General features: G+C 56.0%; 1 protein-coding gene across 1 annotated transcript in view; it reads right to left on the reverse strand.

The window, feature by feature from the left end:
* Window positions 1-173: 173 nt before the first annotated feature.
* Window positions 174-16,996, reverse strand: part of VSNL1 (visinin-like 1) — an 87,880-nt gene continuing 71,057 nt past the window's right edge. Inside the window, exons 3-4 of the mRNA XM_004686428.2 lie at window positions 1,943-2,158; window positions 174-1,136 (exon numbers count right to left, since the gene is read on the reverse strand). Of these exons, the coding sequence (XP_004686485.1) occupies window positions 939-1,136; window positions 1,943-2,158 (414 nt within the window). The 3' untranslated portion in view covers window positions 174-938. The remainder of the gene's footprint in view (window positions 1,137-1,942; window positions 2,159-16,996) is intronic.

Genomic DNA, 16,996 nt, shown 5'->3' on the forward strand with positions numbered 1-16,996 from the left:
CCCCCTTTTGAGGGCCAGGCTGAAGAAAGTTGCCCTTCCCCCCTCTTGACAATTCTGCAGCTGTGTATTTAAGGAAATGGCCGCTGGCACCGCCCCCCCCCCCCCCCCCCCCGTGGTCGTGAACATCTGTCTCCAACCTCACCCTAGTGAAATAAGAATTGAGGGGGAAAAAATCAAATGTTATAAATTTATTTGGGACATCTATTGCCACCTCTTTAGAAGCCTTTGAAAATTCAAGCAGAAATCAATACACTTCCATCTCTTTTTTTACTTTCAATAAATAATATCTTTGTGTCTATGTATATATAGGTAGATATACTTAATGAGTCATTTAGCAGGGTTTTAAATTGTATACTGCATTAATTCCAACACAGCTCTTTCCAGGTTGGTAGGGTGCAAATGAAATAAGGATTAAGGCAAACCTAAAAGGCATGCAAATGTCATACACACTGATAGTACAAGCTCTGTGTGGGCATCGGGGAGCAGCCATGGCCCTACCGGGCATGCCCAGGGCTATTTTACAGGAGATGGCGACACAGCTTAGTCACGTTACATTACCATGGGGGGCTCAGTGCTACTAACATTACGTAATCAAGAAGACACGAGCATTAGCAAAACATGAACAAGAAATCATATAACTCTTCGCAGCACATTTCTGCCCAGGCTTTGGAGGAGGAGGGTTTTTTATGAAATGATATTACACATATCACATTGTGGCAGGTTGGTTCTTTGTTTTATAATATATGCTTTTAAAATTCATTAGCAAATGACATTCTCATGCACACAAGTGTTTCAAACACAAGAAGCGAGTCCATTTATAGGTAAGGTAGTCCAAGCAATATATTTGTGTGAGTGTGTGTATGTGTGTGTGTGTGTGAATAGCTGCAGACTGAATGGAACATTGAGACTCTTGTGCAGTCCATAGCCTTGACTTCAGCTCATTTCTGAATGTCGCACTGCAGAAGTAATACAATGGAAGGGTCGCTCTTTGCAGCTTCTTTGAATTCATCCAGTGTAATCTGATCATCTTTGTTCTTATCCATCTTGCTGAAAATCTTGTCTACTCGCTGCTCAGGCGTGAGACCATCTTCGTTCATCTTCATCATGATCACGGTGCCCACCATTTTGTAGATAGCCTTGGGAAAATAAGAAACAGGCCATAAAGTTCTCCTGCGATGTGATACAGGAATTACATTAATTTCAAAGGACTCCTTAAATGGTTTAAGATCAGAGCAATACAATCCAATATCTATGGGTCATCTGACCAATTAGATATGGAACTCTGGGTGACCCCCTGTTTCTGGCTGGAGGAAGCAGACACAGCAGTTTGGGGATGAGGCCAGGAGAAAGGACCGCCACTTCCGGCCAGACCCACGTCTGTCAGTGGGGCACGTGTCCTTCGCCGGCTTCTCCTCTCGCTGACCATTGCCCTCTTTCCAGTTCCTGCCCGCCTCTGTCGTCCTTGCCGCTTCTTACCTGGCCCTCGGGTCAGTGGGCACCTCCCTGTGACTGGAACAGAGAGGAAGTGTCCAGAGGGCGGTGGAGAGCTAGCGGTTGCTGGCGGGTAGAGGGCTTCTTGGACGAGGCGAGACCACTGGCCCTTGAAGGGCGAGAGAGCAGGAAGGGCGTTCTAGCATTCTAGCGGGAGGCGTGTGAGCCAAGGCGGTGCTTTGGGTGTGCACGGAGAGGGGGCCGGGCTGGACGTGAGGAGGGTGGGGAGAAGCGAGCAGACGGAGGCAGTTAGACGGGCGGACAGAGGCTGCCGGTCTGGGCCCGGCAGAGCGACCACTCTGGACAGACGTTTGATCAGAAGCCGCCGATGCACTGGTCGGCCATGTGGAGGGCTCACGTGGAGCCACGAGACTGTGGGGCGCTGGCCACGCCTCTGAGCGCTGGCCACGCCCTGCCCGGCCCCGCCCCCGACCCTGGCCCCGCCCCTCACCTCAATGATCTCCAGCATCTCCACTCGGGTGATCTTGCCGTCGCCGTCCAGGTCGTACATGTTGAAGGCCCAGTTCAGCTTCTGCTCGAAGCTGCCCCTGGAGGTGATGGACAGGGCGCAGATGAACTCTCGGAAGTCGATGGTGCCGTCCCCGTTCTTGTCGAAGGTCCGGAAGGCGTGCTGGGCAAACTTGGAGGCGTCTCCGTAAGGGAAGAACTGCAACGGGAACACACGCTCAGGTGTCGGGAGGGCGCAGGGCCGGGAGGGCACAGGGCCGGGCCCGCGGTGCCCACGGGCAGAGCCGTGCAGCAGGGCCGTGGTTCCCACTGCAGCCCGCGGGGACTGCCCCGGGCTCCCTCTCCCGTCCTCACGGAGGCATCGGGCTGCTTCCTGTGGGTGAGGGGCGCAGCAGATCGTGCGCAGGGCCGAGTTGGCGGCAGTTAGCACCCCTTTGCTCCCTGGCTCTCTGTCCCCAAGGACAAGGCGCAAACGGGGAGCCGCCTTCTGGGCCGGCCCATGGGGCAGCTTGGGAACCTCCCGGGGGAGGGGGGTGTCCAGCCTCGTGGCCTCCCTGCGCTCTCTCGGCCTGCCCAGACCTGGTTTCTCCCTGTCGCCAGCTCACACTCGCCCTGGGGGAGCTCCCTCGACAGGGACTTTTCTTTCACGAAAGAGCCATTTAAAACCCCTTAAAAATAGAACATGACTGGGCTTATTTTGAGAACACAAAGAGTTTCTTCTTGGAGCCGGCAGGCCAGGTGCCTGGGAAACAGAGAGGGCCCAGGAGAAGAAAGCAGAGCAGGCCCCGGGGACAGGGTGTCGATGATAGTCCAGCCTCTGTCTGCACCCACAAAGCTAAAGGACATTCCCCAGGGAAAGGGCAGAAAACAAGACAAAACCCAACAAACCATGTGGCCTTAAGACAGAAGGGATATGGGTGTTTCTGGATGAATAAATCTAGCAACTGATGTCACTGGGTCCTGGCTGCTAAGTCACGCAACTTGCAGAGCGCTACAGGCTGCTGGGAGGCACGCGGAGGGCGGCCTTCTGTGACTGCCGTGTGCCCTGGGGGCCCTGGTGCCTCTTCCTCTGTGCGTCCTACCAGGGCCTGCTGACCCTGAGAGAGACGAGCTCCCTAGCTCAGGCCTCCTACACCTGGAACACAGAGGGAGGGAGAAAACTCCCCCGAGTACAGCTCGCACGTCCATGTCAGGACCCAGCACAAGAGGCCAGGGGAAGAGAAACTGCCAGGGAGGAGGAGCTGGCTGGGGCTTGAGCCTGCAGCCCCACTGGCAGACCCCAAGCTCTGGTCCCGGTACTGCTGCTGTGAGGCTTCACCCCAGAACACAGGGCGGTAAAACAGCAGCAGCCATTTATTTCAGAAAAAAATATATTTTTTTAAATTTATTTATTTGTGCATACAGTACTGGGGTACAGGCCAGAGGTGCAGGGGCAGTGAGAGGCTTCACCAGAGACAGAGTGGGGAGCAGAACAGGCAGATCGGCGAAGTCCACTGCTCAGGGGAGCAGCAGGTGCTGGCGGGCATCTGACCACCTGCTGCGGTGGCTGCTGATAGCTGTGTGAGGGAGACGTGAACCCCTGCACCACCCGGGAGGCCCATGGCAAACTTGCGTTAAGGAATATCTGGAAACAACTGAACAGTTTAGGTCAGTCTATTAAAAATTAACTTAGATCTGAAACCCTAGAGAAAAAATCGATTGTAAATTTCGAGCTATAGAAGTTACATGGGCCTGGTGGGGTGTTCACTGAAGCCCCTCCCGCGGGGGGCGTGTGCTCAGGGGCGCTCCAGAAGCTGCGGGTGCTCCCCTTTCCAGCTGCCACCCCGCCGGGCTCTGAGTTTTCCTCCCAGGGGAATGCGCTTTCTGTGGATGATACAGTTCAGCTTCAGATGGATCATCACAGAAATGAAGCCACATTCCCGTCCACCTCTAGGAATGCAGCAAGCTTTGAACTGCTGTTCGCGTCTCTTGGAGAACAAAATTGCCTCAGAAAACAAGTATTTTTATTTTCCATATTGTTGCTTGACATTTGTTCTGTTCTTAATAACATTTTTGAAAATTTGCTTTTTGTTTTACTTTATGAATTCAAGGTATTTTCCTTTAACGCCGATCATCACAGGTTGATGTGGAAATAATCTACGGTGACATTTGTAACCTATACATCTTCTGGTTGTAAATCTTTGACTACATAAAACAGAGCTTTGAACTTATGTATTTATCTGTGGATGTTTGTCTGCTTTAGTAGTGCAAGCAGTCAGACTGAAACTGGGTTTATAAACTGGGGGGTTATAAACAACAGAAACAGATTCCTCAAAGTTCTAGAGGCTGAAGTCTAACATGATCCAGGTGCGGCTCTGGCCAGGGCTGTCTTCTGGGGCTCTTATCCTTGACACCTTGCATTACCCTGCCTGGTGGAAGAGGAAAAGAAATGGGGGCGGGCGCATGCCTCTCTTCTCTGGTCCACCTCCAGTGGCCTGTCCAGTTGCGCAGGTTGAATTCGGAACCGTGGCGTCACCTGCTCGCCAATCGCAAATCCCCTGCTCCTGGTCTGGCCAGCCGCCCCTCGCTTTGCCAGCTGCCCCCTTCGCTTTCTCCCGAGCCTCTGGGCCCAACGGAAACGCCCCCTGCTCTCCGGAAACGCCCCCTGCTCTCCGTGTCCAGCCCAAACGCTCGCTAGCTCGCAGCCATTGAAGCTTCTCTGCTGGCCACGCTCTCCCGCTGCGCCGCCTGCGCTTCCCTGCTTTCTAGGCTGGTGGTTTCCGCCCTCCTGACCTGTGAGTTCTGGGCTGTGCTGGGGGGAGGGGGTTGGGGCAGCGCTGGTTTGCTGTGTCCTTCCCGGTCGGTCCCCAGCCCCAGCTCTCGGCTCCGCCGCCCACCACCACCTCCCCGCCCGCGCGCACCCCCCACATCCCCACAGAAGCTCTGCAGATGCGCACTACTGTAGGTGTGTGTCGCCCGGGTGTGTGTCGCCAGGTCTTGCATTTGTCACAGCTGTATGTGGCGTCTGAGCGCCAACTGTGTGGTGAAATGGGAGCCCCGCATCACCCAGCTGGCTCCACACGAAGGGGTCATCTCCCCATCCGGTTTCCCTGACCCCCTTCACCGCTCTCTCCCCAGAGCTCCCACCAGACACCATCTTTACATAGTTTATTCACTGTCCTCCCCCGCCCCCCAGATCGGGTCTCCAGGCCCCCAGCATCGGCCTGGCGGACACCCCACTAAGTGAAGGGGGCTCTTTGCCACAGTCCCTCCAGCTCCACTACGGCTCCACACCCCCTCGAGCCTAGCACCATCGGCCACTCATATTTATTTAAGGACTTTTAGTATCTGATATCGAAGCGTAACAACCCAGAGTGCAGGGCCTGTTTGCTCGCCCCTTCCTCCACCCCCCTTCCTCCACCCCCCTTTCTCCACTCCCGTTTCTCGACCCCACTCGCACGCAGCTCGGGCTGCAGACAGCAGGGGCTAAATCATCTTGATGAACAGTCCAACGCTGCTGCTAAAAACAGCTGCCCTGTGGGAACCTCGATGGTATCCTGGAGGCTCTGGTCAGCAAGCTGGGCTGGTGATGAGGGAGACGGTCACAGCCCAAACACCAGCGAGCTGAGGGAAGTGAGGGGGGAAAGCTATTGTCAGGTGGTGGGGTGCCGGTGGGGGGTGGTGAGCGGGCTGTGCAGGCCTGGTGCTGGACAGTGTGGGCTTCCCCAGCACTAACTGTAAGGGTTCATCCTCAATTCCACTTCATGGAACATTGAAGTTAATTTCATTTTTTTTTAAGGCTTATTTATGCATTCAAGAAATGGGGTGCAGGCCAGAGGTGTGAGGGCGGGGGTGAGAGGATTCAGCAGAGACAGAGTGGGGAGCAGAACAGTCAGATGTACTGAAATACACTGCTGAGGGGAGCAGCACCCAGACTGGAGAAGTCTGCTGTGCCACGTGGGTCACTCCCTGGTGGGGCTCGAACTCCCACTGCAGGGATGATACTGGATTGCTAGGACTTCAGCCCCTGTGCCACCAGGGAACCCCTAAATTAGTTTTCTCTTAATCCGAATCTGCTGCAATCTTAGGAAGAGCAATAAGGACTGTTCACACCGCCATCCTACAACCCCAGGAACATGTAGGAAGTTAGGGAGAGAGATTTCCATCTGCTTCTTCATTTGTTAGAAAGAATGGGCTATTAATGCGAGGTACTTCTGGAAAACTGATGGACTAGGACATGAGTTTGAGCGGTCACAGCTGGCAGATGGTGGCCAAGGCAAGATTTGCATGCAGACCTGCCAGATCGTCTCTGCTACATCTTGCTGTTTCTCGTAAGTATTTTTCGAGGGTATAAACCTACACTCGGAGGTGAGGAAACAATGCATATGTTGCTTTATATAATTCTCAGCTGCCAACGCCGCTAAAGCAGGAAATACTCTGCTGCGGGTATTTGTCGCCACCTTCTGGCATCACCTGTGTAGTGCATGGAAGTTGCTAAAACGGGAAGGATTTTTCTTTTTATGTTGACAGTCATTCCTCAATTCAACAGTTACTGAGCAGTTACTGTGTATGAAGCACCGTGCTGGGGTAAAACAAGCACTATGTAAGAGCATCCAGAAAAGTGGGTGAGCTACGTAGTAATAAACAAGGACACAAGTAAGAGTAAAATTACACTGTGATAAATTCTAAGCACGAGGAGTTGTCAAGACGAGCTTGGTCTTAAGAGTTTGAAACCTGAAAAAGACCTTGGTGTGTGCGTCCCTTCCCCCATGCTAATACAGACAGCAGACAATCCATTGCTCATCATCACAGTCTAGGGCTGCCTTCAGGCTGAAGTTTCTGGGGTGCTAGGCATGGAGACTTCTCCCGGCTGTATCCACACCCTTTCTCTGCACCGGCCACGTGGCGAGGAGAGCTCCAGAATATGGTTGAGATGTGTCTCTTGCCAGGCAGACAACAGGCGCCTCTGCAAGCTCCGGAAGCCACAGAAGAGGCTCGTCCCTACAGGTGCTTGGGCGGCACCTAGCCAGTAGAGCACCTCACATCACCTAGCCAATAGAGCACGGAAGGCCCCGGGATCTGTGCTGAGTGCATCCCGTGGTTCGCTTCTGCAACCCGTGCCCCCGCCCCCCAATCTGCAGAAAAGGGCAGCTGGGTAGGTAGTTACATTAAAAAAAAAAAAAAGGCATCAAAACCCCGGGGGCCAGCCCCGCCCCCCACCTCCCATGCCAGAACCCCTCCAATCTCTGCATCTGCATATCTCATCTTTCCAGAAGTTGCACTAAGTTCAGAGGAAACACAGCAGTGTTTCCCGGGCCTGATGCCTGCTTTAGGCTCATATGGAGGCTGCAGGTCCTCTTGAGATTCCCCTGTCCCAGCTTTGTGTGAACTGAGGGGTCTGGGGACTTCTGCACCCTGCCACCCGGCCCCCTTTGACCATTGCTGTGTCAGGAGGAGGTGGCAACCAGCCTTAGCTCTGCCCAGGGCCCAACCCAGCCGCCACCCACAGCCCACAGCCCTCAGCCCTCGGAATAGATTCCTGCCCATCAGCCTGCTGAAGCAGAGCTCAGATGGACCAAAGCACAGGAGGGGTGTGGGGGTGCTGGCCACCCGTAGGCCTGGAGAACGAGCCATACTCTGGCTCTCAGGACACAGTTCCTTCTGCAAGGCTCTACTTTCCTTTGTTATCAAATGGCTGCAAAGTCTGGCTGTGAACCAAGCCCCCACCCCCGCCCCCCAGCCTCAGGCCCCCCCCAAGGAGTCCTCCTTGTGGCCCCCTGAAATGTGTACTCAGCGGTCGGTTGCCTGCTCTTGCTTCTGCGGGAATTAGCCAGGCACCAGGCCCCCTGCGTGGCTGCCTCAGCACCCGCTGGGGCTTGCTGGCAGACAGCAGCTGCCCCTTGGGAGGCCTGCCAGGGAGCAAAGCCCCAGCAGGCTCTTCTCGAGCAAGGATCTCCAACATCCAGAACCTGAGGGCCATTGTTCTGGCGAAGTACCTGCCTAAGTCACACTACTAGGTGGGTGGGGGCTTTGGGGCAGGGAGGGAAGGCGAGCTGAGGTCAGACGAGCTGCCTTCAGCAGACCCGGCTCTCCAGCTGCACTGCCGCTGTGCCCGGCCTCCCTCGCCTTCCAGACCAGCCGGCACCCCAGTCTTGTTCCCTCTTGGGGCCCATGGCTTTCTGAGCACAGTCGGGGCCTTCGCCATGCTGCTCTTTGACTGCGCTGTTCCTGCGGCCCGCTGTTGCCTCTGTCAGGAGTGCTCCCCCGCCCTCACCCCCCGCGCCCCTCCCACCCCAGCTGACTTCTGCTTAGTTTCCATTTCCTCAGGAAGCTGTCTGAGTCTGGGTCAGAGCACCCAGACATCGTTAGGTCCCACCCTCTGGAACGTTTCTCCTGCTTATGAAGAATCGTTCGTGGATTGTTTGATAAATTCCTTTCTTCTGGCCCTCCCTGGCAGCGCAGCGGGTTAAAGCACAGCACTAAGAAGCTAAAGCCACTCCCGCATGAGTTCGATTCCCGCCTGCCCCGGAGGAGACCACATGGCGTGGCAGACCTCTCCTGACCCGCCCGCTGCTCCCCTCAGCAGTGTACTTTGACAGTTGACCTTGTTCTGCTCCCCACTCTGTCTCGGGTGAAGCCTCTCACCGCCCCTCTGGCTGTACCCCAGTTCTGTATGTACAAATAAATAAGTCTTTAAAAAAAAAATCCCTGTGAGCTACGTAGAGGCGGGGAGTGACCTGGTTTTGCCCGCCGCCCTGTGCTGGTACAAGGCCAGGTATACAGCAGGTGCTCGCTGAGGTCTTTCGAATGAGCAAGTGACTCCTTCAGCTGGTCTTTTTCAAGCCCAAGGAAATGGGGGCAACCCCACCTGTGAGCAGCGAAAAGACAAATGTGTTGCAAAGGGCGTCTTACCTCAGCTCTGCTAAAGAGCCTCACCGCTTGGCCTTAATACTCATCATCCCCGTCACTACTTCAGCGGGTGATTCATGGGGCTCTGAATCACGCCTGGAGCAGCGCCCCACCTGCTCACCTGCTCACGTGGACGGGAGAGAGAGACACTTCCCCTAATTAGAAACGGTCAGTCCCAAACCCGATTCCTGCCAGAGCGTCCATTCAGCAGATACTCGCAGCAGTCGGTGGGGCGGGCTGTGAGCCGAGCTCCGTGTGGGCGGGACGGGGCAGCGGGGCCCCCCAAGAGTAAGAGTGAAATCGAACCCCAGTCCCAGCTCTCAGCCCATGAGGTAGAGGTAGAGCCAGCTGCCGGCCACCCGCGGGCTCTCTTTGAGGAGGTTAACAAGGCCCGGCCTCCCTGTCCCGCAGGGGACTCCGGGGCCCCCAGGCCACTTCTCAGAGCTGCCCCTTCACTACGTGTGGGTGGGGAACGGTGGTGCGTTTTCCAGGCGAGGCGGGGAAAGAACTCCAGCTTGATTACAAGGCAACAACAGCTCAAGGCGCTCACTTCACTGCCTCTCTCCAAGAAGAAAATTAGCCCAGAAATAAATTAGCCCCGTGCCGTTGGGGCCAGGAAAGCAATTTCTGTTTTTGTTCTAGACTTGGTTTCTCCCTGGAACTACCAGAGAAGTTGGTTCACTTTTTTTGTTTTTTTCTTAATAGAAAACAAGACACAATCAAGCCTCCTCATTCATTTCCAGGTCTCCTTCACCTTCTCGGCAGAAGAAAAGACAAATACTTCCCTTGAAGGGAAGTATTCTTCTTTGCTCTTAATTTTATCCTCGCTGCTTTTGGTTAGGATCTGGTATACTGAGGGGCTTTGTAAATGCCCGGGATGTTTAAAGGATAAATTTGTTGCAGAGGAAACTGTGCTGGAGTGAGGGACAGTGAGCATCTCTGGGTGTGAATGGTTGAGTCATTTGTCTCCTGGGACATCCATTTTCTCAGGATGTAAAATGAGGGGCTGAATCAGAAAAGCATCAAAATTGCTTCTAGCTGTGTGTCACCAGTTTCTATGACTCTGGAAGTAAAATGTCAAAAAAAAAAAAAAAAAAACAGTGGGGGGAGAGAAATAATGAATTGGCAAAAGATGCCTTATAAACTTGAATTTGTCATTGAACGGGCACCCCCTGGCCCTTGTGTTGATCTGTTGGCAAAGGTTCATCTCTAGCGATAGGTATTTTTAGCTCCATTTCTATCTCTACATCATACACTTACCTATATCCCTCTGTCATATTTCTCCCTCTCTGCCTGAAGTGCCACCATCCTGAAGGATTATCATCGATTACTTACATTTTATAATCAAACTCCCTTTTATTTCTGTCCATTACTCAATCTACAATGTCCATCTAAAACTGGATTAATGACATCTTAATTCAGAGCAGGAGATTCCTCCAGTCCTGTTGCTGCTCATTAATCTCAGGCCACCAACATAGATCACCCCATCATTAGCATGTGTGACAAAATAGGAGTTCATCATACTCTGGAAATTATCTGGGTTTCCATTGGAAGTCAATCTGGTAGGTTAGAAAGAAGGTGGTTTTACTAATTGAGAAAAACACTCATTTGTGAAACTGGAAAGGGGAGGGGTTGAGGATTTTTGAAGGAAGAAGGCAGTTGCTATGGTAACTGCAAGGTTCTTGGACTTCTCACCTGCGGTCACTCCAGCTGGAGCAGGTAGGACAGCAGATGTTTGCAACCAGTCCTGAAACTGGTTATTTGTTTCATCTCCTCAGCTTCTTCTAGGGTAACCCACTCAAGATGGAGTCCCATTTAGTCTACACCCAGCTCATTTCACAGGGTCCTGGCTACCGGGAGGCTGCTCGGCTGAGCCGTGTCTCAGTTAGAACCTACTAGGATGGCCTCAGCCACCGGGTCTGGAACTCGGAGAGAGCTGACAGCCTGCGACCGACTGCAGGGAGCCGGGGCCAGCTGAGTCCCAGCTGCGGAAGTCGAGCATGTTATGAGAGTGAGCACATTCACGGTGCCTCCAAAGTTGTGCCCCCCATTTCCGAGAATGTCCCCCTTGTTTTTTCTTCTCCACAGCTTAAGCTCTACCCCACTACTCCAGTCACAGGTGGCCCCATCTCTGCCCGAGGTACAGGAAGAGGTTGGTAGCAGACATGGAGAGAGGGGAAACATCCTGCAGAGAGAGAGGGGGGCGGACCCACGGGGCCTGAGCTTTGAGGTCAGATGGGCCCAGGCCTGAACATCATGCTGCCCACTCCCAGGTCACCTCGGGAGAGAGTTTTAATCTTTCCCAGAGGTTTAGCTTAGTCAAATGAAAAATGGGTGAGAGGAAAACTGAGGCTGGGCTGGGCTCCTGGGGCCCCTGGGGTGCCGGGATGGGGGTGGGGCCTGGGTGCAGGCGCTTCCCCAGAGAGGAGCTGTAGCTGGGAACAGCGGGCTTCCCTCCCCGGAAGAGGACTGTGCAGTGACTTCCTGGGTGCTCAGGGGCTGAGAGGCGCCATGTTCATATTGTTTTGTATTGATAGGAGAGGATGCTGCATGTGCCATAAGTATCAAGCTGAGGAAATTTAAAAAACACAAATGGGGGCTCTCCCTGGTGTCCCAACGGGTTAAAGCACCGCATCACGAAGTTCTCCAAAGCCACAGCAACACGAGTTCGATCCCTGGCTCTGGAGGTGACCCACAGGGCACGGCAGACCGCTCCTGACCCGTCCGCTGCTCCCCTCAGCAGTGGATTTCATTGATCTGCTCCCCACTCTGTCTCTGGTGAGTCCTCTCACCCCCACCGCTGTACTTGTGGCCTGCACCCCAATTCTGTATGCATAAATAAATAAATCTTTTAAAAACCCATGCCCATTGAAACAAGGAATTTTGCAACAGGAGAGGCTCACTGTGGGGACCGAAGCCTCCCTGTCTCTCCTGCGGATGGTGGCCAGTGTACCCCCTTCCCAGTCCCTTCTCAGGAGAAAGGAGAACAGGTCTCCACAGCAGAGTTCTGTAGAAACCCCATTTGTGGATGTCACTGGGCTCAGGGTGGGGAGCCAGTCCGGGGGCACCCCAGAGTCTAGGACCAAAGGTTGGCAGGGAAGTGCCAGGAGATGTGCCAAGTGTCAGGACTCGGGAGCACAGACAGCAGGAATGTCAACGCTCACCAAAAGGCAGCCCAGCTGGGAACCCCGTTTCTTACTCTCCCCACAGACCTCCCACAGGGCACACAGTCCTGACACATTTCCCCGGGGGCAACCTGTCTCCTCCCAAACTCTGAGTCTGGTTGTGCTGCCGGTGCAGTGACCCCGGCCAGTGCGGCCTGACTTCCTCAGAGGTCCAGAGGGTGGCAGGGGAGACCGGACTTCGGCGGGGAGGGGGCGGCTCTGGAGGGCTTCCCAGGAGGGTCCCCGCTAGGCGCCTCCACCCTAAGGAGGGCCGAGCGCGGGGCTGGTGGACACCCTGGCCTGGGCCCCAGGCAGAGTCACCCACTCTCTGATCCTGCCGCAGGGCACGGTGAGGTCAACTCCTGCTGGGGCCTGGGGGCGGGACCCACCTGTGCCCCTTTGCTCCTGTGTGAAGGAGCTGGCCTCTGCCCGCCTGGGGTTCAGTCAACGCCTGTGATGCTAAGTCTGCAGACACCCCGATTTCATTTCGCTTTCGTAACACCCACTGCCAGGCGGGCTCACGCACCCTGCCCGCGCTGCTCCAGGGAATTCTCTAGCAAGCCGCTGACGTGGGTGCCCCTGAGATCCCACCGCACAGATGAGCAAAGAGAGGCTCAGTGTTGCATTAATTTGCCCAAATCACACATGTAGCTAGTGGCAGAATTTGAACCCGGTTCTAAGGCTGTTCTTGCAGCCCCCATAACGCCACGGGGCACGACCCCAGTCCGCCTCCCCTCAGCCTAGCAGTGGTGAACATGAGTGAGGCTGGTTCTTCCCAGTTAGGGTATTTAGGGGCTCTGGGTTTGACCAGAGATGGGGGGCCCCGATGGGTCAGCAGGAGCACGGGCGGCCAGGGGTGCCGTGGGCATCATCCGTGGCTCCACAGAGAACGTCCTTTCTGCAAAGCCCCACGGGAGCTCAGTGCTGGGCTGGGCTCGTGGTGGCTCAGCTTCTGGGTGAGTGTTCTCGGGGGTTCTTGTTGAAGGCGGGTTCTGAGTGAGCACATCTGGGGAGGGGTGCGGCCTCTTGCTTCCCACGCTCCTCCCTGACCAGAGGCTGCTGCCCACAGGCCACACGTGAAGAACAAATGTGTGCCCGGTGGCATTTGGGATCAGGACAGGAAGCCCGGGCCGGAGAGGTGGAGTTCCAGTGGGTTCTGAAGGCAGCAGGAAGATTGGGGGCAGCCCCGTGGGGGTCAAGGTCAGTAGGGGGCTGCCCAGGGCTTCTGTGAGCCTGCCTCGGGCGGGGGACACTTCCCAGAGAGGGGGCTGAGCAGAAGAGGAGACTGGGCAGGGCTCAAGGAGCCTGGGCTGCAGACAGGCAGCCTTCCTGCCCAGCCAGGGAAGCTCTGGGCTCACATTTCCATATTTATCTCTTGCGGGGAAAGCAGAGAGCTGCCCTGGCCTGGCTCATGAATAAAGATGCCTCCGCTCCCCTGGAGAGTCCTCAGGGGGAGGCAGGGAGGCCTGCCCCCCAGAGGCTGGAGCCCTGAGGAGCCCCCAACGCAGCCCAGGGGCAGGGTGTGGGGGCCAGGGCAGGGCACAAGCGCCCTCTCTCCTCTCCACCCCTCAGTTCCTCTGCTGGTAACCAGCACCATGCGCCTAATCACTTAGGCCTGACTCTGTCATTCTCCCATGAGGCAGGCGGAGGCTTGGTGATTGCCTGGCAGCCGCCAAAGCAAGGCCTGAGCCTCCCTGACCCGGGAGCCCTGGCCAGCGGGGCGAGAGCCACACATGCGCGGACATGTTGGAAGGGCCGTATTTCAAGAAGGTAAGAACAAAGTGAAATTAGTTTTCGTGACATATTCGACGTGGCCTGCTGGATGCAAAACACCCCAACTTGTCACCCTGTAATCAGTAGTAAAGGGGGTGACGCAACGGTTTATGCAATTGGGGCCAAGACTTTGAGCCCAGTGTCTCTCGTGCTCGGGCTCACGGCGCCAGACACAAGCTCACAGCTCTTGACAGCAGGACAATGCACAGAATGTGATTCAATTCCCCAACTCGAGAAATAGGGCTGTTGCTGCAGCTGTACCTGTCAGCCGCACGCCACAGGGAAGCGAGGAGTGGGGGGCCCCGGGGTGCCAACTAGGAAAGCTGGGGCCTCTGACAAGGGACTGTGACCTCTCGGGCCTGGACAGTGTGTCTCCCTGCCCATGGACGCCCCAGATGGACGCCCCAGGCTCTGGGCCAGAAGCTGCTGCCGCCTGGTGCTGGGACAGCTGCCTGAACCCAAATCTGGGTGTCCTGAACCTCAGTAATGTCTTTCATTTTCCCGAACCCCCCGGCTGACATCCCACGCCAGGTTCCGCGCCCGGGGGGGGCACAGTGAAGACACTGGTTGGAGAAACATTTCTGAGACGTGACTCCAGGGAGCCTGGAGTTTGCTCTTCCCAGCAAACCTGCCCATGAGACGAATTGGTATTTATTTTTTTCCTTCTGGGAAGCCTGGGCTAGGGGGTCCCAAGCGTGCTGGAGTTGCAAGGACATGGTCAAACCTGGCTCCCTCCCAAGCAGCCCAGCGGCCATGGAAGCCGGGGTGGAGGGCGGATGTGGGCGTCGCGGGGTACAGTGATGGCTCTGTCGGCCCAGGCCACCTGGCGCTCTTCTTCCTGCCCTCGCTGTCCTGGGTCCCGCTCTGCCCTCTCCATGCTGACGTGGGCTCCGCTCTGCCAGAAGCACCTCCGTCCGCCCCTCCGTCCATGCAAGTGTAACTGACCCCACCGTGCACGCGCCTGCACGGCCTGTTACCGGGGTCACTTCTCACCACAGTCCTCAGGGACACACACGAGGCACCGAGAGGCAACATAACTTTCTCCGGGTCACACAGCTAAGGGCAGACTGAGCTGCCAGCCTGGGCCGTCACCTGCAGAGCGCAGGTGCAGCTGGCTGTGCCTGAGGCTTGGGCAGAGGCAGGCTGTCTGCCCGACAGGCCCTTGACCTTGGGCCCGAAGCAAGAACCGCAAAAAAGGGAGGAAGCTTTCAGGGCAACATGGCCTGAGCTCAATCCTGCCAAGGGGAGTCCCAGGGCAGGTCTTCCCACGCTTTCTCACCTCGCCTGCCACCTGCTAGCAGCTTCGCCTCGCCCACGGCTTCCGGTCCCCACTCTGTTTTCTGGAGCATCCTCCCCAGCAGGCCCAGACCCCTGGCACAGCGCCAGGGCCTGAGGGACTCTCTGGCTGTCCCGCGGGGGGCCGCCGCCTCCCTCCTCCTGCTGCAGGCAGGTCCCTCCGTGAACCCAGCCCCTCCCGGGGCACCTGTGGCTGGCGCCTCCAGAAAGACACTTTAATTCCCAGCTCTGCCCAGCGGCTTGTTGCTAAGCAGCTGGCACATGCTGAGGTGTGTGCAAGGAAACCCTCGTGGTGACAAAAACAAGTCGTCCTGTGCCCAGAGTCACCCGTGCACGTGTGTTTCTTGCAGAGAGCTGGAGACGCCCCTCAGCGGGCCCCCAGGAGCTGGCGGAGTCCCAGGCAGCCAGAGCTGGAGCGCAGTGAGTCAGAGCGGGGAGAAACCCCTTCCTCCCCTCCCCTACTGCTATTACACTCCCGGAAAACAAAACAAATGTGCAGAGCACCGGCCAGTCCCTCCGCCAGCCCCTACCTGAGACCTCGCCTTGTTCTTTCTCAGCCGCCAATCTCGGGGTCCACACAGAGCAGAAGTGAGAATAGAAGGGGTGGCAAAGGGATCAGTGCACAGGACTCACTTTCAGCCCTGTGCACCGCGGGACGCTTCCCTGGCCTGGGCACAACACATTGCCATTGTAGTTACCACTTCCCCCTGGTCCGTGTGTCTAGAAGATTCTTCAGCTCAAAGGCTGGAGAGAGATAAGCCCGGCGGCCATCTGTCCGGTCAGCTACTTCTAGTGGTACCAAGACCCCTGACGTAACTTCCCAAGCCCAATGGAGAATGCAAGGGCAGAGCCCTGTGGAAGTGTGTCATGTCCAGACGGCCCAGCAGAGCACGAGACTAGGGGCAAGGCCCTGGTGAGCAGCTGCCAGGACAAGCACAGGGAAGCAGCATGCTTCTGGAAGCACCCAGAAGGGGCTCGTGCCTGAGCAGATCCAGCCACTTGGCTGCAGATACCGCCACCCCCACAATGCGCTCCCTCACCCCAGGGAGTGTGGACGCACCTGCTCAGCCCAGTCACAGCAGCCTCTGACCTGGGTTCTGCTGATCTCCCTGCTCTGGGGCACCCGCCCGTGTGAATGCACGGAAATTCTTCTGAATCTCTCCTTCATGCTTTGCCCACATTTTCCTTTCTGCTAGGAATTCCACCTTCCCGCTGCCATTCTTTGCTAGTTCCTGCTCTCTGGACATCCCAGTATGCTCTCTTCTTCTTTTAAAAAAAATATTTATTTATTTATGCATACAGAACTGGGGCGGTGAGATGATTCACCAGAGACAGAGTGGGGAGCAGAACAGGCGGATCAATGAGGTGAACTGCTGAGGGGAGCAGCGGGCGGGTCAGGAGAGGTCTGCCGCGCCATGTGGTCACCTCCGGGGCGGGGATGGACCTTGCACAAAGCCGACTGCGGCTCTCTTGCAGTGCTGCGCTTTAACCCGTTGTGCCACCACCGGGGAGGGCCCGGTGCTCTCTTCTCTTCACCCAGACCCTACTCTTGTGCACCCAGGCTTCCTTTCTGAGTGGTGATGAAGCCCCTCACGTCTCATTACCATACGTCCGCACCCCTGCCCCACTCAGCCGGGCAGGGGCTGGCCCTTGGCTTCGCTAGGCCTAGGCACAGCAGCCTTCCAGGCTGAGAGGGGCAGAGGCTGCCGTGCCCTGCGCCAGAGCCTCCCTCGCTTTACAGCCAGGCAGAAGCAGACAGGTACTTTGCACACCGACATCCACATCTCTTGCATAGTTCCTCTCCAAAGAGTGAGCTTTTCCACGGCTAACAGGAGGAGTCACTGTTGGTCCTACTTATTTTTATTGGGGTGACACTGCATTAGAATATTATGTAAGTTCCAGGTGTTCACCATTGC

Source organism: Condylura cristata, unplaced genomic scaffold (genome assembly GCF_000260355.1).
Source record: "Condylura cristata isolate star-nosed mole 26May11 unplaced genomic scaffold, ConCri1.0 scaffold00020, whole genome shotgun sequence".
NCBI lineage: Eukaryota > Metazoa > Chordata > Mammalia > Eulipotyphla > Talpidae > Condylura > Condylura cristata.